This window comes from Mytilus galloprovincialis, chromosome 10 (assembly GCF_965363235.1).
Source record: "Mytilus galloprovincialis chromosome 10, xbMytGall1.hap1.1, whole genome shotgun sequence".
NCBI classification, from domain to species: domain Eukaryota; kingdom Metazoa; phylum Mollusca; class Bivalvia; order Mytilida; family Mytilidae; genus Mytilus; species Mytilus galloprovincialis.
The window spans coordinates 12,222,510-12,247,142 of record NC_134847.1 but is presented as its reverse complement, the minus strand read 5'-3'; the positions used below and the strand labels follow the sequence as shown (position 1 = coordinate 12,247,142).

Below are 24,633 nucleotides of genomic sequence, written 5' to 3'. Positions count from 1 at the left end.
AGCCGATCACAACGTCACTTATTTGCCCGAGGTGCGGTCAACATCAACATATATACAACATCAGCATACAAATGAATGATACAAGGTAGTTAAATATCATTTTGTGCAGCGTAATATTACTGATGAATTGTATTTTCACACTCTCATGTTATGCCACCTTGATTTGACTTCTTAATCGAATTATGAGATAAGAACATCAGTTAAACTTATAATGTATTAATTGTTTTTATAAATTATCATTTTAGGTTTGATAGGAACAGGTAAATCTGAGCTTGCTCTACAGTACTGCTACAATGTAAGGAAATACAACCCTAACATCATCGTTTATAAGTTACGATGTACAGATACAAATATGTTTGAAAAATCATTGCGTGAGCTTTGTAAATGCCTCCCTAACATAAATATAATTGAAAAAGAAGACACTCAAAAAGAAACACTAAACAAACTAGAAGATGCCATAATAAGAGAGATCAGGGATAGAGACGGATATCAGTTCTTGCTTCTAGATGATGTAAAGCCAAATTCAAAACGTGCTACGAATGGCTTTTTGAAGAAATGTATGCGTGTTGAAAACATAAAGCTAATTGTGACAACCTCAGTGTCATTAGAATTAGATGCTTTCACAGAAGTAGTAGAAGTTGATGGATTTTCAGAAGATGAAGCAGTAGAGTTTATAGCAAATATTTCAAGTATCCAAAATGAAGATAAAAAGTATTACTTAGAGCTTGCCAAGAAGTTTAGCTATAATCTGAAAGGGTTGCATATTGCAACATCTTATATGAAGGAACAACATTTGTCAGCAAAAGCTCTCACAGAAAAGCTTACTTTTCCTCTGGATATGCTAAATTTTGAAAAAACAAATGCCGTAATAGAAACCATTGACGAAACACTTTTCAGTTCTCTAGTTAGTATAATAAGGGATATGCACAAGAAATACAAACAAGATGGAAAAGAGCATATATTTGAAATGATACTTCTCCTACAATATCTTGAAGTCGAAAAGATACCTATAGTTCTGTTTACAAAAACATCAGACGTAGCATCGAATTTCTGCATTGACGAATTTATTTATGAAATAAAGAATTCCTCATTTGGAACAATATATGGACATGATGATAACAGACAAATTAACACTCATGATTTAGTGAAATCAGCCTTAGAGATATATATGACAGATATGGAGTCTTTTCAAATAACACATGAACAGCTCTTGCGAAAGCTGTTAAGAGCTTTCTTCTTGTTGATGGACAAAGACAATAAACAGAAGTCAGATCTTCAGCGTCACACTTTACTTGTTCCTCATGCACGTGCCGTTCTGGAAAAACTTAAAGCAGAAATGAAGGACAAATTAGAAGTTGAACCAGGGTATGTCTTACAGCTTATATACTTAAAAGATATAATAGGATACACATACAGCTTTAATGAGATGTTCAGCGAGGCAAGTGAATATTTCGAAGATGCAAAAAACAATTTGTTTGAACTACTAAACGTAGAAAAGTCATTCATATTGGACTTTGAAAAGTTAATGGTAGCTAAATGGGATATCGTTTGCAAACATAGTTGTCTAACTGAAAAGACTAGACAACTCTATTCAGTAATTGATGAATTTATCAAAAAAGCAAATCATCTGCCGTCCGTTAAACATTTGAGTGAGGATTATGTGATCAATAGATATCGGAATGCCGAGGATGTAGAAGTTCTGTCAAGGTTACTAGAAAAACAGAAACTAGCAGAAACCACTCATTTGGTCAAAGATGAGTATGTTCAGTTGTCACGCAGAGGATATGCAGTACCATTAGAATGGCTCAATACAGAATTTTTGTTTGAGCTGGTTATTTCTGTTTTACATACTTATGGCAGAAGGCTCCTTTATTTTTCAGATAATAGAGATATAAAAACGGCAAAAATATTTTTCTCATATCTGGCTGTTGCCAATGATTTGTCAAAAATGTTTATCAAAGAGAATCAATTGCAGAATTTTGGTTCTGATAATGGGAAAAGTAACACCGATAGGCTTTCTTCCGTCCTCACTGAGAGGAGTGTAATTCAGTCCGTATTACACTGGTTTTGTAAGGAAAGAGAAATAGATACCGGGGGTACCTCCACTTTGAATAATTGCATTTCAATTTGCAAAAGTAGGCTTATCGAAGTAGTAAACTACTTTGAATTTGGTGTTTTTAAAGTTTTGCATGATGAAAGCGATCATTTCACTGCGACGATATGGGTAAGGCTGATACTGAGATGTTACCGAAATTTGATAAAAATCGAGAAAACTGACAAAGTACGCAACGAAGCATTGAAATGGGGTGAAGATCTTTCTGTGAAGATGAAAAGTATGGAGAACAACACTTGCTACCCTAGCCTTGTATGCGTACTGGGCGATCTTTATTATGTCACAGATCAAATATTGAAGTCAGAAAAGTGTTTTGAAGAAATACTTCCAAAATATGCCAAAGTAGAAGACATAAGTCAAACTTCTGAAATCTCTTTGAAATGGTATGAACGGGAAGCGTGCGTTTCTTTTATCAGATGTCGAATTAACAGGTCAAGCGATCAGGAGCAACATTTTGATGCAGATACGTTAAAAAGATTGGAAGCTTATAAATTACTTTTGCAAAGAAATGAAATTAAGCTCAAATGCTTGGAAGAAATGGAAGTCCAACTCAAAGGAAGGTTACAAGGTGTATGTAGCGAATCGTCCTGAATATGCATATTAATTTTCCGCTGGATGTTCATCCAAATAGAAAGAAGTGGGGACTTGTTACTTAATATCTAAATCATGTAATAAAATGCATGTTTTCCATGATAAAAGCTATAGATTTAGTTTGAACAATAGTTAATGACACAGCTATATATGTTGTTGCTGTTATGATACACTATCATATTCAGATATTTGTTTGTAATGAAGTGAACATTATTTCATTAATAGCTATGTTTGCATTATATAATTTGGAATTCAGTGAAACATTATAAGAGAACTTTTTCTAAGTGATTTTTCAGTTTTATCCATTTTGTTGAATAGTTTCCGTAACAAACATTGATTTTATCATATTTAATAAAAGAAGGGTACATTGCATTTGCAATTCTTCATTTTGAACGCTTTCATTATTTTTCATAAAAAAAAATACAAGGTTGTTTATTTCCTTATGGATGATTTTGTTGGACAGCGAATATTTAAGTTTTTTCTAAAGAATAAATGTTTTGCATTAATACAAATAGAAATAAAACAATTTTTTATCATGTTTAATATAATGAATAGAGTCAGATGTTTTCATTGTAGATATACCATGTATAACTGACATATATAAAACAAAAACAAAAAAACAAAAAAACAAGATCATTATTTTGTTGTTACATGTTATAATATAGGTTATTATATAAACATACTTCATTTATGTTTATTTTTATTTGCTTAATGTTCACAACAGTGTTATTACTCAATCTGTACAGTAAGACATTACTTTGCATATGTGCACTTACTTTATCTCTCGTTTCAGTCAGTATCTATATCGTCAACGTTAACTTTGTTAATAGAATTTTTGTACATAAGTTTGCGTGTACGGACGCAGATTTTTACAATTGTCTGTCAAAGTTTTTCTTGACCCGATAAAGAATTTTAAAGTTGTATATCAAAGTTTTGGCGTCCAGATGAAGATTAGGTGGTCTGTCAAAGTTTTCCTGAACAGATGAATATTTTTTAAGTTGCATGTCAAAGTTCCTTGACCAGATGAAGATTTTTTAAGTTGCCTGTCAAAGTTTCTTGACCAGATGAAGATTTTTAAAGTTGCCTGTCAAAGTTTTCTTGTCCAGATGAAGATTTTTAAAGTGGTCTGTCAATGTTTTCATGTCCAGATAAAGATTTGTTAAGTGGTCTGTCAAAGTTTTCATGACCAGATAAAGATTTGTTTAGTGGTCTGTCAAAGTTTGCCTGTCAAGATAAAGATTTGTTTCGTGGTCTGTCAATGTTTTCTTGACCAGATAAAGATTTGTTTAGTGGTCTGTCAAAGTTTTCTTGACCAGATGAAGATTTTTAAAGTTGTCTGTCAAACGTTTCTTGACCGGACGAAGAACTTTAAAGTTGTCTGTCAAAGTTTTTTTTGTCCAGATAAATATTTCTAAAAGATGCCGTAATAGATACCAACATTGTTAGGAAAATCACGTAATTAACTAGAAAGAATTTCAAAGCCAATTTGATCTATAAAGATAATGATTTTGATTTATGTTTTATTCTACTGAATATGATGATTTGTTCAATTGTATTAATTATATTGCTTACAACTTACCCTGTATAGTCTGCATGTGGCTTTGTGTTCTATGTCTTTAGCAATATGCGTCAGGGTTTTAAGAAATAGTACAAAATGTATTATCCATAAAACGCTTTGTTAGATGGTGAATTTGCAATAATAAAAACTTAAGATAGCATTTGATAGTAATTTTTAAGCAAATTGTTTGAAATAGAGAACCTAATTTGTGTAACCAGCACCTCCTGCAGTTTTTACCCAAGATCCTCGAAGCTTCACAGGAAGATAACTCATTTGTTGAAGTTGTTCACCTGGTAAATTTTTCTCATTTTTTCGTACTTGAGTAATGTTTCTGCAAAAATTTTGAAAGAGTGTGTATAACCTTATTAGGTTTTATAACTCTCTGTTGAGTTCTATATAATTGAATTGCATGCAAAAATAGTTACCATCTCTGAAAAAACCCAGTAAGGAGCTGTTTTGTCATAGTTTTACAATATATATTTTTCATGCTTCAATATATATTTAAATTCATAGTAAAGACACTTATCAATTGTAAGAAGCAATCAGCGCAACCAGTGTTTGAGTACTTGATCTTATTTTGTTTCAAATATTAAAAACATCTTTTTGATGTTTTTTTTTTCCATTTTTATTGAATCGAATTGGAAATAAGTAGCGTTCAACACTTATCAATCAACTGTTTAACGTCACTTTAACCACTATTGTACTATTTCGTAGTGGTCAGTTTTTCTTAGTGGAGGAAGCTGGATTTACCAGAGGCAACCACCAACTTTTGGTAGGAAACTGATGACCCTAGTACATTGAGATTGGAGTCAATCCCACCTGCCACGTGTTGACAGGCTGGTGATACATTAATTGAGCTTCTTAAACCACTCGGCCATTTTTTATAAATATCAGGTCAAGGGGGTTCTCCTGGTTGTTCTGCGCTTGGATTACTTCAGAAATGTCCCTCAGCTTGGATTTTCATTTATACAACTAAGGCCACCTGAAGACCGTAAAGGTTGATGTTTTCTTTCGATTTTGAACAAAATGAACAATTTTGTCGTTTTTGGAGATACACGGTTGGTTTCCACTTATAGTTCGAATTAAACAAATTATTCTCGCACTGTTATTTATACTATAGCTAAACTTAAACTTTCTGCACATGCATTTGGAAATTCATTTTGAATGTATATAAAATAAGAAGTTGTCATATGATTGCAAGGAGACAAAATATCACCAGAGACAAAATCACATCGGAGATAACAACTATAGGTCATTGTATGGCCTTCAAAAATTATAAAAAACCCATACCACATAGAAATCTAACAAAGGCCCCGCAATGTCAAATGTAAACAATTAAAACGAGAAAACTCCATTCTGGTTAATGTACACAACGAAAAACAAATGAGATGTACAACAGCAAACGACAACCTCCGAATTACAGTCTATTTACTTTGGACAGGCACATACAGAATATGGCGGGGTAACATGTTTGCTGGCTCCAAACCTAACATAATATAGAAGATATGAATTACAGTACGACATAAGAACAAGCTATAACTTGACAAAGTGATGCCTTCGGACTCCACTCTGAAGTAACTGTATTATAACAAAGTCAATGGAGAACTTTCTTTGAGATATAATTATTGTGCCTGGGAGACACAATTGATGCCCCCGCAGATGCAAAGTGTATTTTAAAATACACAAAGTTTAGCACTGTAGCACATAGGGCTATCGATCACTATAGGAGGAGGTTTTTTTTCGGAAACACTATGCACCTCTTATACAAGCATTTACTCCAAAAATGACAAAGTTCAACTATCTCCCAAAAGAGCAAATGTTAATTAAAATCAAGCTTCTAACCACATACATACTTTCAATATATTTGCAAACAGCCAGTAAAATGAAAACTTTCTAGCATTCTGATTCAAACTGTAGGATGGGCTATCCGGAAACCTTAGACACATGTTATGCGAGTAAATTACCAAAAAAGACTATATCCCAAAAGATTAAATATAAATGAAAATAAAAAGCCTGACCACATGCACATCTTCAATGTATGTTAAAACAGCCTTCAAAATGAACATTTCCTAGCTTTCAAACTGAAGGAGGAGTTTTATATATTTAAATAACTTAATACCCATAATGGGACGGAATTACGGACATACTAGTAAGAGGTAAAAATGTCAAAAACTGTGGTACAGCAATCACCATTATTTTATATCTTAATCACTGTACAAACAAACAACTATGTCAACAATGAAAACCAAATGGCATATGAAGACTATTAACAGTATGGAAAAAGCACATAAGCTAAAATGAAGAAAAGAATACAACAAATCATCATAGCACAATAATACAATGGCGGGATGTCAAAATACCGAGCCACACCAAAAGGATATTACTGAAATTGGAATAAACAGTAAAGTTCAAAATATATATAAATAGTTATCAAAGGTACCACATTATTGATATTCATGTCAACACCGAAATGTTGACTACTGCATGGCTGGTGATACCCTCGGGGACGAAACGTCCACCAGCAGTGGCATCAACCCAGTGGTGTAAATAGTTATCAAAGGTACTAGGATTATAATTTAGTACGCCAGACGCGCGTTTCGTCTACATAAGACTTAACAATGACGCTCATATCAAAATATTTATAAAGCCAAACTAGTACAAAGTTGAAGAGCATTGAGGATCCAAAATTCAAAAAAGTTGTGCCAAATACGGCTAAGGTAATCTATGCCTGGGATAGGAAAATCCTTAGTTTGTCGAAAATTCAAAGTTTTGTAAACAGGAAATTTATAAAAATGACAACATTGTTGGTATTCATGTCAACACCGAAATGTTGACTTCTAAAAACACAAATAAAAAGAACACTATAACACGTAATTTAGTTGATAACCTAAAATCTATACTTCTAGACCATCTATTTATTTCGGTTAGTTGGTGTAGTTAAACGTTTGATTTTTTCATGTTTTGTGGACTCACTCCTTTAAATTTTGCCTTGGAGTTAAGGATAACATTTGACAAATAAATTTAACCTCGATCTGCTCGATATTATTTATTCTGATTTCTGAATAACGAACCTTCAAAACTTTTAGATCCGCCCCTGAAGAATATGTATTTTATTTGTTATTTGTATGTCTACATGTCTACTTGCACTTATCGAACCTTTGACTGGATTTTTTAGTTAATAATACTTTATTGGTGTATGGTGTAGTAATGTTATACAATTTGATTATTAAAAGTTTTATTATCCGATATATTAGGAATATTGTTTCCTTTTACTTTCGTTTTCATTGCAATATTTACCTATACATTCATTTCCGGAAATTCAAAAATATATGCATAATATAATATACATAAGTGCCTATACATATAGGATATATTTAGAAGCTAACCAAAGAATACGGAAGTAATGTAAGTACAAAACTAGATATTATATTTTATAGGCTAAACTATTTGAATGACATTTATATAACATTTATAAGACTTACACACACTGACTTTTAATTAGCTGTTGGTGTATATATATATATATACTTAGTAACAAAATCGTATATATCTAAACCATATTATCTTTACTTTCTGTTAATATTAATCGTCAAATCACTTCGTGCATGTTTGTGCATAAATCCTTATATATGGGGGGTTGTGGACACAAAAAATTTCATAAAATGCCTGTTAACATTTCAACTTTTATTCCCATGTCATTGTTTTAACCAACAAGAAATTCATTGGAAAGCAGTGCCGAATTGCTTCCCGTATTCTCAATTTCCGAAATGGTAAAGTTGTGGCTCATAAATAAAGAGCTTCGAAATTTAAATTGAAAAGTATGTTGGTATGAAGTTTGATGAGACGTAGAATATAGGGGCATGCCCGAAGTGTTGATAGGTTGTGCGTTGCATATAACGTCCAGTTGCAAATCTTTTATGCATACTCAGGTCATTTCAATAAGTAAATCTAGTAAGGTGGGACGATGGGCGGGATTGGTCTGTCACTGAGAACTGAAAGTCTTCATTCCAAACATTGGTCCCTAATCTAGAAAAATATATCTTGAAATGACATAATTAAACACAATATAAAGTTCGCAATCACATACTCACTATATCAAAATACCAAAACTGGGAGAGAGACGACACGCGTTTTGGTTGTTGGCTGAAGTGGGTAACAAAGTGGGCATTGAGGATATAAGGGGTAAAAAATGAGTCTGGGGAAAAAGATAGACAAACATAGGAATTGGAAAGAGATTACAAAAGTAATGGGATTTGATAATTGAGCATCCCCGTATCACCACTCAAACTGATTCCTATTGTAAGTAAAACATGTATTGAATACACACGTATTAAAAAATGCAATCATTATTCTAAATATTAATGATGTCTTGTTATCACATAATCTTATAACTGTTTAAGACAAAAGAAATTCAAGTATTAAAACATGCGTCGCAATGTAACACGAATATCATCCTTGTCCTTCACGTAACTGTACTACTATCCTATATCTTTAAACACTTGAATGATGTATGAAAAACTTCAGAAGATTCTCATTTTGTTCCAATCAGACAAACAAATTGTCCGCAATAGAAATATATGATTCTGATAGGACAATTTTAAACACTTATCCTCTGATTTTCAGAAAGGTTTTCCCAAAATAATTCAAATGATGATGCTCTGGGCGTTTCAAAGCAGTTTCAAGTGATAATCAAGACTTTGCAGGGTATCTGACAACTCTGGTCATACTTTTTCGTAAAGAAGGTGTTATTTCATTATTAGGCACTATGAGCTGCCAAAGTACCATGCCCTTTTAATATGTTATCTTATAGTTCGTTTCTATGTGTGTTGCATTGTCGTTTTGGTTTTTTGTTGCACTTCAGTGTTTCAGTTGTTTCGTTGTTTTCCTCTTATAGTTGATGTATTTACCTCAGTTTTAGTTTGAAACCCGGATTTGTTTTCTCTCAATCGATTTATGACTTTCGAACAACGGTATACTACTGTTGCCTTTATTTATAGAAACATCAACATTATCTCCTTTATATTTATTTGTTGTTACCCGGTTACCTAACCGTGTTTTCCCCTCATATATTCCTTACAAATTATGACAATTTTGCACGTTCATGTAGCTTCATAACATTCTTGGTGGATTATATAATATATAGATATAAGAAGATGTGGTATGAGTGCCAATGTGACAACTCTCCATCCAAGTCACAATTTATAAAAGTAAACCATTATATGTCAAAGTACGGTCTGCAACACAGAGGCTTGGCCCACACCAAACAGCAAGCTATAAAGGTCCCCAAAAATTACTAGTGTAAATAGTTGTTAAAGGTACCAGGATTATAATTAACACGTTAGACGCGCGTTTCGTCTACGTAAGACTCATCAGTGACGCTCAGATCAAAATAGTTATAATGCCAAACAAGTACAAAGTTGAAGAGCATTGAGGCCCCAGAATTCCAAAAAGTTGTGCCAAATACGGCTAAGGTATTCTATGCCTGGGATAAGAAAATCCTTAGTTTTTCGAAAAATTCAAAGTTTTGTAAACAGGAAATTTATAAAAATGACCATATAGTTGATATTCATGTCAACATCGAAGTGCTAACTCCTGGGCTGGTGATACCCTCGGGGACGAAACGTCCACCAGCAGTGACATTGACCCAGTGATGTAAATAGTTGTCAAAGGTACCAGGATTATAATTTAATTTTTTCGTCTACTTAAGACTCATCAGTGACGCTCAGATCAAAAAATTATTCAAACGAGAAAACCAACGGTCTAATCTATTAGAAAACGAGAAACGAGAAACACTTATCAACCACATCAACAAACGACAACTACTGAACATCAGATTCCTGACTTAGGATAGGTGCAAACCATTGCAGCGGGTTTAAGTTGAAACATTTTAATGCTACCAAACCGTCACCCTTATCTGAAACAATAGGGTAATATCACAACATAGAAAGACATACTATAAAATATCAATTAAAATGGCTTAACTCAATCAAAAGATATATTAACACAAGTGAACATACACTGAACGAATAAATTTGATCTATGATATATTCATTGTTTAGTACTTTTTTTTATGATATTTGTTTTAATAATATTGACTTTTGATGAGGTTGATAGAATGATTTGCCAAACCCCAGAGATATGATATTCACCAAGGCCAACGGCCGAGGTTGAATGTCATATTTCTGGCGTTGATATAGCATTGTATCAATTGCAATCAAAAGCAAATGCAAAAGCACATGATACATTTATTATAAAAACAGGGAGCAATTTTAAAAGTTTCTTGAGCAAAAACTAGAAAATTGGAAAAGGATAAAAAGTCATATAATAAAACAGTTCTTTACTTTTGATTTCATTTGATACAATGATTTATCAACGCCAGAGATATGACATTCACCCTCGCCTTTCGCCTCGGTGAATATCATGTTTCTAAGTTTGATAAATCATTGTATCAACCTAATCAAAAGTCAATAATTGTATATTGTCTTTTGCAATTCAAGCTACTGTACATAGTAAAATTACAAATTGTCAAAGACAAAATTTTGTCCGAAAGATAGTTTGGAATATCAATAATTTCCATTTTTGTCAAAGTACAAATAAATCTATCAGTTTTAGTTATAACACCAGAACATACATTTAAACGACTAATTTATTATTTATTCGATAACAAAGCGAAAAACAGAATAAATGTTATTATGTTTTCCTTGATTAGTGTTATAGAATGGATTATGGAAGTACAGCTTCTTCGGAGATTGCCTTTAATGAGCCACGACCTCCACCTCTTCCAGAGAGACTCCCTCTACCGGAGGGAAAGGACTATCATGTGTTTTTCTCATACAGAAATACCGAGGAAGATCGAAAATGGACGAGAAATGTAATTACTGAGTTAGAAAACAGAGGATTTAAATGCTGTGATCACGAACTTGATTTCCTTCCGGGAAAAGAAATTATTCAAAATATTAAAGAATACATTAAACGTTCCGTTAAAACGGTGCTTGTATTTTCAAAAGAATACAACGAAAGTTTGTATTGTAAAATTGAAGTTCATTATTCCTTGCATATGTCTCTCAGCGAACACAAACATATACTTATTCCTGTTAAAAGGGAGGATTGTGAAATTCCCGAAGATTTAGAATTCTTTACATGGATTGATGCCCGACAAGACATAGTCCTATGGTTTCCACAATTCCTTGCAGCGATCAAAGCCCCAGGTAAATATGATTACTAAACCGATCCACACAAGACATAGTCGTATGGTTTCCACAATTCCTTGCAGCGATCAAAGCCCGAGGTAAATATGATTACTAAACCGAAATAGGATAAAAGCAGACGATGATAACCATAGGATATTTTGTGGTCAATACTTGAATAGAAACTACTTTAAAATTGGTACGCCTCAATGGGCTATAATTCATATTGAATGAAGTATGATATTGAAGTTTAATGTTTTCTCCTTTCTTTCACCAAATATACATAAATTAAAAAAATTATAAGTCTTTATATTTATCGAGCCTGCAATGTTTATTTCGATTGTGTGTGTCTTTGTCTGCGTCGGGTTTCAACATTTAAATTCAGTCTGTAGTTTGCGGAGTCAAATGTATTCATCATGTCAGCATATATATATACCGTATGATGCATTTTATATTTATGGCTCTTCAACGATTACTATGGCAAGCCGTTTTGCTATTTATTCTTACTTCAAGATATCTCATAAACTTTATAAAATATCTTATATAGTTTATAAGATATCTAATATAGTTTATAAGATATCTTATATAGTTTATAAGATATCTCATATAATTTATCAGATATCTTATATAATTGTCTTTATAAGATATCTCATAAACTATATAAGACATCTTATAAACTATATGAGATATCTTATAAACTATATAGGATATCTTATAAGGTCGATGCCACTGCTGGTGGACGTTTCGTCCCCGAGGGTATCACCAGCCCAGTAGTCAGCACTTCGGTGTTGACATGAATATCAATTATATGGTCATTTTTATAAATTTTCTGTTTACAAAACTGAATTTTTCGAAAAACTAAGGATTTTCTTACCCCAGGAGTAGATTACCTTAGCCGTATTTGGCACAACTTTTTGGAATTTTGGATACTCAATGCTCTTCAACTTTGTATTTATTTGGCTTTTTAACTATTTTGATCTGAGCGTCACTGATGAGTCTTATGTAGACGAAACGCGCGTCTGGCGTATAAAATTATAATCCTGGTACTTTTGATAACTAATTATAAATTATATAAGATATCTTATATAAAAATTGTTTATAAGATATCTTATATAAAAATTGTTTATAAGATATCTCATATACTTAATAAGATATAAGATACCTTATAAATTTTAGGAGATATCTTATATTACATTAAAGATATCTTAACTAATATATAAGATATAAGATATCTCATATAATATATAAGCTATCTCATGAAAATGAAATTATATAAGATATCTTATATATTATCAGTCAGGGGCATTACTTGAACAAGTAATTTTTTTAGTTACTTATATAGGTAAATTTTTGTTTTAAAAAAAAGATAAAATAACTCAATAGAGTTATTTTAAATTCCAATAGAAGCATGGACTAAATGTAGTTTTCATGAAATTTTACAGCATTTTATATCATAAAATGAAGAATTTATTAAAATTTTAGAGGAGTATAGAGATTAAGGGTTACTTTAAAAATAATGACAAAAATATTACTTGAATAAGTTATTTTATACATCTTTGAAAGAATTAGTAATAACACTTATTTAAGGAACATATGTAATTGTTTTGGGTAACAAATTATAAATAACTTCAAGTCTTAATTAATTCACAAGTTTCTATCTATTTATATCTGTCTACCTTCAAGATTTTTGAGGAAAATGATATTTTAATAGTCCCAAGAGACCAAACTATGACCAAAAAGCGTCGATATGAAAGATAAGTGCGTCAGAAAGGCAATTAGTGTTTTAGAAAGATTAGATTTCATATTTCATGGGGAAAATAACCAGATGACTGCGAAAATTTGTTAAAGCTAGTAAAATCTGTATAGTTGGATACCTATAAAAATAATATTTAGAAAAGTTACTTATATAAGTAATATTTAAAATAGCCTCGTTTTCAATATAACTTGTATAGGTTATTTTAAATGTTACTAGTTTAAGTAATGCCCCTGACTGATTATAGGAGATATCTTATATATTATATGAGATATCTTATATATTATATGAGATATCTTATATATTATAGAAGATATCTTATTTAGTTTATAAGATATCTCATAAAGTTTATAAGATATCTTATATAGTTTATATGATATCTCCTAAAGTTTATAAAAGAGGGACGAAAGACACCAAAGGGACAGTCAAACTCGTAAATCTAAAACAAACTGACAACGCCATGGCTAAAAATGAAAAAGACAAACAGAAAAACAATAGTACACATGACACAACATAGAAAACTAAAGAATAAACAACACGAACCCCACCAAAAACTAGGGGTGATCTCAGGTGCTCCGGAAGGGTAAGCAGATCCTGCTCCACATGCGGCACCCGTCGTGTTGCTTATGTGATTACAAATCCGGTAAATAGTCTAATTCGGTAGGTCAAATTCATGAAAGGGAAGGGGATTGTAGTTACGACGTAAGGAACATATCCGATATCATTTGTGAAACGGTTATTCCATAACGGTCAACCAACTCGTGATGGCGTCCGTAAAATTTACGAAGGGATGATTTCAACTTCACCATTTGGAACTCTTGGTTTAATAGCTTCCTTGTGACCGGTAACCCTCTATCAAGAAAATCATGATAGGAAATGCAAGCACGGGAATATCGTATCAATTGGGAGATATATACCCCGTATGCAGGTGCTGCTGGAATGTTGCTACTTAGAAATGGAAAGTTCACAATTGGAAAGCTGAAATCATCTCTTTTGTCGTAAAGTTTTGTCTTCAACCGACCCTCATTGTCAATTTCTAGATGTAAGTCAAGATATGAAGCCGACTTAACTGTATCTGTAGTATCCTTTATCTCCAATTCGATGGGATAGATGCGATCCACATAGTCACCAAATTTTGAATTGTTTAGTGAAAGAACGTCATCTATATAGCGGAAAGTAGAGTTAAAGGATATTGCTAACTTCTTATCTTTCTTCCTAAGAAGTTCCTGCATGAAGTCAGCCTCATAATAATAAAGAAACAAGTCAGCAAGTAGAGGGGCACAGTTTGTTCCCATTGGGATGCCGACAGTCTGTTGAAAAACACGTCCTCCGAACGTTAAATTTTAAATAAGATATCTGTAATGTTATATGAGATATCTTTAATGTTATATAAGATATTTTTTTTAAATGTTCTATAAGATATCTCATATAATTTATTAGATATCTTATATAATTGTCTTTATAAGATATCTCATAAACCATATAAGATATCTTATAAACTATATGAGATATCTTATAAACTATATGAGATATCTTATAAATTATATATGAAATATCTTATATAAAAATTGTTTATAAGATATCTCATAAACTTAATAAGATATCTTATAAACTTTAGAAGACATATTATAAAGTAGATTAAGATATCATATAAACTTTATGAGATATCTTATAGAACATTTAAAAAAATATCTTATATAACATTAAAGATATCTCATATAACATTACAGATATCTTATTTAAAATATGAGATATCTTATAAAAAGAAAATTATATAAGATATCTGATATATTGTAGGAGATATCTTGAAATTCGAATAAATAGTAAATTATATATGAGATATCTTATATAAAAATTGTTTAAAAGATATCTCATAAACTTAATAAGATATCTTTTAAACTTTAGAAGATATATTATAAAGTGTATAAGATATCATATACACTTTATGAGATATCTTATATAACATTTTAAAAAGATATCTTATATAACATTAAAAATATCTCATATAACATTAAAGATATCTTATATAATATATGAGATATCTTATAAAAAGGAAATTATATAAAATATCTTATATCTTAAAGGAGATATATATACATATATTATAGCAGATATCTTGAAATTCGAATAAATAGTGAAATGGCTTGCCATAGATTACTTATATATTCTAACACATAATGTGTACATGTATGTATGTATGAACGTACGTATATCCCTCCGTTATTCGGAGCACCTATCAAGAGCTTAGACGATACAGTGGAATCAGTGTATACTCCCAGTGCGAATTAATAGAGATGTGTCACTAACGTACTCACAACAATATTTACAAGGACATATCCTTCCTTTACTATAGATAATTTAGCTGACCTGTAAAAATAACATATTCATGCCTTATATATCATGTACTGTAGTACGACGCTAGATTAAAACTGACGTAGAAAGGTAACACCCGGCCACCAAAAGCTTCATTTGTATGAAGCCCAGGTGGTCGTGTGGTCTAGTGCACCGGTTACAGTACAGGCGATTAGGTGTCACGATATCTCAGTAGCATGGGTTCGAATCCCGGCGAGGGAAGAACCAAATATTTGTGAACGCAAATTTACAGATCTAACATTGTTTGGTTGATCTTTAGACGAGTTGTATGTTTAATATGTTTTTTTATGTATTTACAGTGGACGCAGGTTTCACACAACCATTCTTACAATTTCATAGTATGTATAATTTTATCATTTTTTTTTCATTTTCAAGATGAACCAAAAAGGTATTTCTAGTTTTCTATAGAAAAATCAATGCATGTGTAGATTAAAACTAAAAGATTTCAAAAGCATTTAATTTAATTGACGAATCCTACAGCTGATGGAGAAAACTTTATTTTTAATCCACAGCAGATGTGTACAGTGGGGAAAGCAGATAAAACAATCTGCAATATATAATTTAAAATCTTCTAGATTTTTGCAATTTCGTATTCCTTAATTTTTAGTTTGCTTTGTTGTGTTTTGTGTTCTTTTGTTTGTATGCTTATCTTTTTATTTTTTTAGCCATGACGTTATCATTTTATTTTGTACTTGCGAGTTTTGGTGTATATTTGGTATCTTTCGCCTCTTCTTTTACAACGAGAGGTTTTAAACAGTTATTATTCTGCTTCACACTTTCAGGAATTTTTAAGATTAAATTTTAGGGGCAAAAGGAGCACCGACACTAAAAAAAAAGCTTTCAAAACAGAAACAGAAGAAATGAATAAAGCATATTTTACACTTGCGATAAACAGTATGGATGATCCTTGGTTTTAACAGACCTGAGATCAAACTAGCAACCTCTTGCTTGAACTGTAGACGAGCACGCTCTGACGAGACCATCGCAGCGGTTTCTCTTAATAAAGGCGTAAACTACATATAAGTTATGAATCCTCATATTTACCTTAACATACTTGGACCTTTTATCCCTTTGTTAAAATCGTGTCTAAAAGGATGTCATATGTCGATTACCTCTACACAAGTGCATGTAATATTTGTTATTTTTTCAGAATACGAAAATTTTGATACCATTTTCGAAGAAACCAGTACGAGTTCGTGTTGTGGAGAGGCATTCCAAACCCGGTATATCCCTGACTATCTCAGAAGAAGTGGAATAGATGTAAATATTCTGTTGGAAAATAATACATTTAGGATAATAAAAAATGTGTCTATATTTACAATAACTGATAGATAAGCAAACCAATGTCCTGTTCTCTAGGTACACGCCCAAGTGTCGGTTGTGTATGTGTCTATATTAGTTTAAAGTGAGCAAAAGTATTGGGTGAACCATGGTTCTCAGGAATGGTGTTTTATTGGTTTTATCATGTATATCTATTATATAGTCATTTTATTAAAAAAATTACAGTACTGTTTGCAAAAGTATGAATTGTTCTAAATAATATTCCAGACAGAAAACCCTAGCCGTATCCGGCACAACTTTTTGGATTTTTTGGTCCCCAATGCTCTTCAACTTTGTACTTATTTTAGCTTTCGAACTTTTTTTATACAGAGCGTCACTGGTAAGTCTTGTGTTGACAAAACACGCGTCTGGCGTATTACATTTTAACCTGGTACTTTTTGTTAGCTATTATTCGTGTGTTTTTCTGTCCTATATGTTCTCCTATTTATTTGTATTGTATTCCTGTCATGTAGTATTCTCATTTTAATGTTATATTTAACATTGCCATAAAAGCGGGAGGTTTGGCATGCCACAAAACCAGGTTCAACCCACCATTTTTTTTCTTGAAATGTTCTGTACCAATTCAGGGAAATGGCCACTGTTTTGTTATAGTTTGTTTCTGTGTGTGTGTTACATTTTAATGTTGTGTTTCTGTTGTGTCGTAGTTATCTTATATTTGATGTGTTTCCCTCAGTTAAAGATTGTAACCCGGATTTTGTTTTTTTTTCTTGATCGATTTATGAATTTCGAACAGCGCTATACAACCGTTGCCTTCATTTTCCCTTTTCGTTTAATGACACCAGACATGGAACGCATAGCAAGGCATACCTTTTCGTCGCTAGGTTAATTCTTATAAGCCTGTTAATATTTTTAGCAAAATGTTTGATTATAAAATATATAAAGTAGGGAATTGAAGAAATATGAAAAAAAAATAATTGTGCTCTTTCATTTTTGGTGAAACTGTATACCGTTTTTATATCAATAATTTGAAAAGAAATATAAATAGTACAGCATTTATCATATCTTATTTTTATGAATATATTTACAGTTTAATCCAGAAGTTTTGACCGAACATGTTTCTAACGTGTCGTCCACTCGACTGGTTAGACAGCGTGTGTGTATCAACCCTACACGCTTAATATGTGTGATAGCATACTATTTTATCATTGATTTTTTCCTTGGAGGACTGGGAATGATGTTAATCAATGCGATTGTCCCTTATTACGATGATTACTGGATGTTGTTCGCTGGAATCCCGTTTGCATTGATATCTGGAATACTCGGCGTCGCCTGGCCATGTTATTGTTACTCTTCAAAGCGAAAGGTATATAAATTTGATCAGTTTTAAAATAAACACAAGTTAAAACTACTATTAGTAGTTATTTTGTCAAGTTTATTATCATGTGAAAAAAATTCAAAACACAATGTTTCTATCGCTTCTTGAACTAAGATTATTTCATTTACAGTACATGAAGACATGCGGACAAACGACGCGTGGGTATTTACCGACCTTAACTACCCATGATGGGTTTGCATGCCCCGGATGCAACGCCAAAAATAAAATCAACGACATTCAAATGTTGCAAGTGCTGTTCTCACTTTATCGGTCAAAGTGTAGTAAAAAAAAATATTTAGTTTTTAATACTTTTTATTCTTATTAGTATCGTATGGAAAATACATGTTACCTTGAAAGCAACTAAGTACTAGCTAGGTAGATAGGGTGTCTTCCTCCATCTTAGATTTTGAAATACTAGAGAACAAGGTTTAGATCTTTGATACAATGTGCAAATTTTGAGAGTAGTAGATTACTCATGTAAGAATTTTCATTATAATATAGAAAATGCCATGTTTAATCATATCTATAGTTGTATTTTACAAAAAAACGAATGCTATTGTTTGATTCATTTTTTTCCTACTTTGCCAAATAAGGGGAGGCAACTCAAATGCAAGGGCAGATAATTCAGATAATGTTACTTTTACAGTAGAATGTGTTAGGAACTTACCCATTTTATTATGTAGCAAGAAAACGAGTCTGGTGACCCCGTTGTTTCTTTTTCTTATCTGAAAGCATAATATTGGAGCTATCTTCTCTTATTTCATCTCAAAATTCTATGGTGTAGTTTTCGTTTATAGCGGAAAATTGGGTTTTCCATGCACAATCTATACCAAACCTGATAATTGTGCACAACCTGTTGTGTGAAAATAAGTCCCGTGACCCATTCTTTTTATTATAAATGTTTTTTAAACCAGCAGGACATTAACTACATTTTGGCAAATTACTAAAAAATTCTATGGATTATAATTTAGACACCCCATCTACCTTAACAATGCAAGTTTCCATTTAATCTGTATTTCCAAAAGACATAATAGTTTTAGATACAGAGTGCAAAGGTACCCACAAATTGCACATAATGTATCTGTCCATGGGAATTAAATAAAAAAAATGTGTAAAACTAATGATTTCGGTTTCTCCTTATTTTTTTGTGTACATAGATATCGTTCAGAAATGTAGGTTATAGAGTACGTACAATGCAGTTTTCCATAAAAAAGAAAAGAAAAAAAGAATATATCCAAGGGGCATTACTCTTTAAAAAAAATTGATCAGCACTGATTTTAGAACTTGCTGATATAAATAAACTCATCATAGATACCAGGACAGCCTTGGTGTAATAGTTAGCACATCGGACTACACAAAGGTTTCTGACTCGAATTCTGTCCAGGGAGAAAATCTTAGGAACTAAATAAACTCATCATAGATACCAGGACTCACTTTTGTATATACGCCAGACACGCGTTTCGTCTACAAAAGACTCATCAATGACGCTCGAATTCAAAAAAGTTAAAAAGGCCAAATAAAGTACGAAGTTGAACAGGTTTGGAACAAACCCTCTATATAGTGATTATACCTGTATAGAGGGATAATCCTTCTATAGAGGGGTAAAATTATCCCTCTATAGAGGGGTATTTTTGTTTAGACTGGATTTAAATCAAAATAGGGCAGAATGGCATTCTCTACTTATTATGGCAGTAACCTTGAACAGTTGATGCACCAATTGATGTACTTAATTTAATATGTACATGCCCAGTTTGATGCTTGTCTGACTAACTATAAAATCTATTGTTCACCATGATTGAAAGCTGTGATGATCAGGTAAATTCTACTCACTTATGCCTCACTGAACAGAATTTCTATTGTTCGATTTAACATGAAATTTGAAGGTCAACTATTCCTTTTGTTGTTGATCAGATATTCAGATAGGAATACAATAGATTGCAAGTTTTGTCACTTTAGCAGAAAACTGGTTATCCCAATTTTTAGTAAAGTGCATATGTTGATGCATATAATGCTAGAGATTATAGCAAATATAACTAGAAAATGCTATTCTGCCCTAATTTGCTTTAAATCCAGTGCAAACAAAAATACCCCTCTATACAGGTATAATCACCATATAGGGTGTTTGTTCCCAACCTGTTGAAGAGCATTGAGGACCAAAATTTCTAAAAACGTCCGGCTCTACCATAACACCATTTGCGAGTATGGTCTTGAGAAACTATGATAGTCCGTCGGATAAATGGCTGACCCCTGCAAATGGCACCCGAAAAGTTGAAAGGGATTAATATAAGCTGTAATTACTTGTTTCCCAATCCACTATCGATAAATATCTTTAAACTAAGATACCAGGATTGAAATTTTAAAATTAAAATAAACCTTTAATTATTTAAATATCTGGCAAGATATGTACACGCGAGAGCGCGTACAGTACAATTTTCTTTAAAATTTACATTTCCCAGGGACAGAACTCCTGACAGAATTATTGATCATAGTTGATTTTCCATATTGTCCCAAATATTGGTGACATTTCAAAATTTCAAAATAACTGTAAACGAAATATAGGCTTTAATTCACTAACAATGCTGAGGCACAAACTCCTTGAAAAACTACAAGTAATTAACATTATCTATTTTAAAATGATTCATTTGATAGTTTTGAATATCATTGCACGAAATCTTACTTTGATGTTGTCAAGGAATACATAAGGCAATACGCTTAACAACATACTTACTTATTTCTTTTCCAGGGAGAAGTTGAAATGAAATTACATTTAGATGAAGTAAACAGAGTTTTAGTGCCATCCAATATATTCATGACCTACAAAATAACTAGAATGACAGCAAAAGTAACTGTATCCTTCAAAAAATATTTTCAGATAATTTTAAGAGTGCACCTACATTTCAATGTGCTAAGATCAGATTTCCTTTCAGAAATCACATTCCCCAATAAAACTTACAAAAATATCCACAGACAATAGTAAAAATTCGTGTTTATGATCTAAACAGTATTTATCGATTGGATGTCTCTCTTTTAAAGAAACAATAAACTTTAAGGCAGCAGTAGTATACCGGTGTTCAAAAGTCATAAATCGAATGAGAAAAAAACCAATTCCGGTTAACAAAGTAAAAATGAGGGATACAAAAGCGATCAAATGAAAAGAATAGAACGGATGTTAAAGATTTTTTAGACTATTTTACAAAGCGCATGCGCATTTTGATTTTTTATCAAAAAAAAATCTTCGGTCTATTTATGTCAATGATTTGATGCTGGTCACAAGTCTGCACTGCATATTTCATAAAAGTAATTTACCATAACAGCTTTCTCCATCTGTTTATACATTGCTCTTTTTTAAAACAAAAATATCCATCATTGTATGTTGCACACGGCATGAAAAAATCAAGGAATAACCATTCCATTTAATATGAATATCAGTATGGGATAGCACTTAAATTCACGAAGTCCTGTTCAAATACATTTGTTTTAAGAATTTCAACTTAACAGTAAAAAGATATATTTTATTTATTACAACTGTCGTCAATGTATGGTAAGTTTTTTGCCTTTATGGAAGGTTAGCCACAAAAGATCATCTAAACAATCGGATAACTACATTGAAATAAGAAATTGTAATCCAACTTGTTATGTAACGCCACTTTTCATTGGATATTGCGATTGTCTGCCATCAATTATGTGCGATCATGAAATCATCAGCTGACGGTTGTCATCCTTCAAATAGAGTGAAGTGATTCTTGATTTTAAGCATATAAAAAATCTTGCAAACGCGTAAAAAAAAAGGCGAAAGTTACTTCAGGGATATCGATAATTTAAATTATGAAAGGAAGAGAGAAAAACAAAATAATGACAATAAACGAAAAATTACGAAAAGAAAGACACACAATTTCCAAGACATCGACCAATCAGGTTGTTAGCTTAATAAACAAATAATACCTACAAGTGATCAATTGTACTTATCATGATGCATCTATCGAACCAAACAAAAACTACTGAAATACATATATATCATAGATATAATTGTCGTTTACGTTTAGGAATTAACCTATAAGACACGAACTTGGTGTGATACGATGAACATCTTTTCCAAATGTGTGTTTTCACCTATTTGCTTGAGCAATCAGTTAACGTAATAAAAGGGCATGTGCTCTTTGTAAAAAAAATGGTTGTATGTCAACAATAAATTACCTCGAGAAAAAAACATATCTTCACCTTTAAAGTTAAATATTTTACAGGATTACATCAACGAACACCACGTAAGAAGAAATGCTGATGAAACTAGGATGAAAATTATTGATGAAGATGACATCACTGAAGCAAATGAACGAACTTCGCTGATTGGCGTAAATACCAGGGCTATTGATGTTGAAGTAAAACATATCTTAGTTACTTAATCTCAGAACTCTTTTAATCTCGTATTAGGGTACTTGCTTCTCATGAAATGAAATTGGAATGACGTGCTCAATATATGTGTGATACCATGTATATACATAATGTACACAACCATGTTTCACCATAACTGCTGGTGATCCGATGGACAAATCTGTTGTAGAGTTGTCACTGGTTCAGACGTACTTATAAATATAATTATTTTCTGTGACTGTATCTGACATTAGTTTGTAGGATCCTTTACTATAGATAATTTAGCTGATCTGTAAATATAACATCTCCATGCCTTATATAGGATGTACTGTAGTACGACGATAGATTGAAACTGACCTGGAAAGGTAACACCCGGCCACCGAAAGCTTCATTTTTATGAAGCCCAGGTGGTCTTGTGGTTTAGCGCACCGGTTACAGTGCAGGCGATTAGGTGTCGCGATATCTCAGTAGCATGGGTTCGAATCCCGACGAGGGAAGAACAAACAATTTGCGAAAGTTAATTTACAGATCTAACAGTGTTGGGTTGATGTTTAGACGACTTGTATAAAACATATATATATATATATATATATATATATATATATATATATATATATATATATATATATATATATATATATATATATATATATATCACTCTTAGATAAAATAGTTTACATCTTCAATAATTTGAAGTAGTAGATTTCAATCTCCTTGCGAAAACAAGTCTGAGTTTACCTTTTTTTGTGTCGCCACTGTTTGCCCGTGTGTCCCTAATATAGTACATTTTTTTATTCCTGCATTAGTTTTTAAGTTATAACCTTTATTCTTTTATATGTTAGAACATGTAGAAAACTAAAGAATTTTTAATTTTCCCCAACCTGCAAGTTACTGAACTTACTCTTACTTATTGTTTTATTTGTTTGTTTATATATTTTTAAATGGAGAGGTAAATGCATTTGATTCGTCCAGTTAGCTACAGCTATAAATTTCAAATTTTCCACAAAGACAGTATGTTTAGCATTGCTTATTGTTTGTATTCTGGACTTATAATAGTACGAAATATTCTAACTTATCTTACAACTTTTATGCTTTTTAGAAAAATATGACCGACATACATCGTCATACTTTATACTTTAAACCAGCTGTATTTGTTTTCATCTGTCTTAAGTCAAGAACATGTTGTCCAGTTGTTGTCGTTAGTTTATGTGGTTCTTATGGTTTCTCATTTTTTGTTTTTTGTATAGATTACACAGTTGGTTTTCCTGTTTGAATTGTTTTACAAGACATTTTAGGGTCCTTTATAGCTTGCTGTTACATGTGATCCAAGACATTGTCTAGAAGGTCGTATTTTGGCCTATAATGGTTAACCTTTTACAAATTGTGACTTGTATTGAGAGTTGTCTCACTAGCACCAATACCACATCTTCGTATATCTATCCACAGACTGTATTGCTAATGTACTGGTTTGTGCTAACATGAGAAACATGTGGAGCAGGACATGCTTACCTTCCTGTGCATCCAAGTTTACCCCTATATTTTGGTGGGGTTCGTGTTGATAGGACTTTAGTTTTCTATGTCATGTATTGTTTGTCTTATCGTCTTTTTCTTTTGGCCATGTCGGTATCATTTTATTTTCGACTTATGAGTTTGCATGTCACGTTGGTTCCTTTTGTTTCTCTTATACCTCGCCATCTTTTATTTTTTACTTACAGGAAGAAGCTTTGGACAAGATTTTAGATATATCTGTTAGCTACTTTGACAAGTTTTTGTCTGGAAAACTACGCCATCCAAGGAACACCAGACATTCACGTCGGGCAATCTGTTTATGTCAGTTTTTTGAGGAAATGAACAAATCTTGCATAGGACATAATACACAACATAACATTATTGAAGTGTAACAGTCGGCATTGATAATGAATCTCACTTATATATAGCTTTCAATTCAATTCTGTTTTTTGTGATTAACTAGATTGAAATTAACTGATAACTTGTTATTTGATTTCACAGAGTTAAATGCCACACATTTGCATA

The 24,633-nt window shown here is 32.0% G+C and overlaps 2 protein-coding genes across 3 annotated transcripts in view; both read left to right on the top strand.

Annotated features, from left to right (window-relative positions):
* Positions 1-4,422, top strand: part of LOC143049857 (uncharacterized) — a 38,778-nt gene extending 34,356 nt beyond the window's left edge. The window contains exon 12 of the mRNA XM_076223620.1: positions 246-4,422. Within this exon, the coding sequence (XP_076079735.1) occupies positions 246-2,704 (2,459 nt within the window). The 3' untranslated portion in view covers positions 2,705-4,422. The remainder of the gene's footprint in view (positions 1-245) is intronic.
* Positions 4,423-7,543: 3,121 nt separating this feature from the next.
* Positions 7,544-24,633, top strand: LOC143048973 (uncharacterized). 2 transcript variants are annotated; one of them, XM_076222811.1, is made up of 9 exons: positions 7,544-7,667; positions 10,972-11,470; positions 15,875-15,913; positions 16,726-16,835; positions 17,944-18,219; positions 20,975-21,079; positions 21,737-21,772; positions 22,473-22,607; positions 24,315-24,633. In XM_076222811.1, exons 2-9 carry the CDS (start codon positions 10,981-10,983, stop codon positions 24,498-24,500), a joined length of 1,377 nt encoding a protein of 458 aa, XP_076078926.1. In that variant the 5' UTR covers positions 7,544-7,667; positions 10,972-10,980; the 3' UTR covers positions 24,501-24,633. The 2 variants fall into 2 exon arrangements, with proteins under 2 accessions (XP_076078926.1, XP_076078927.1); XM_076222812.1 differs by lacking the exon at positions 21,737-21,772 and having other exon boundaries at positions 20,975-21,073.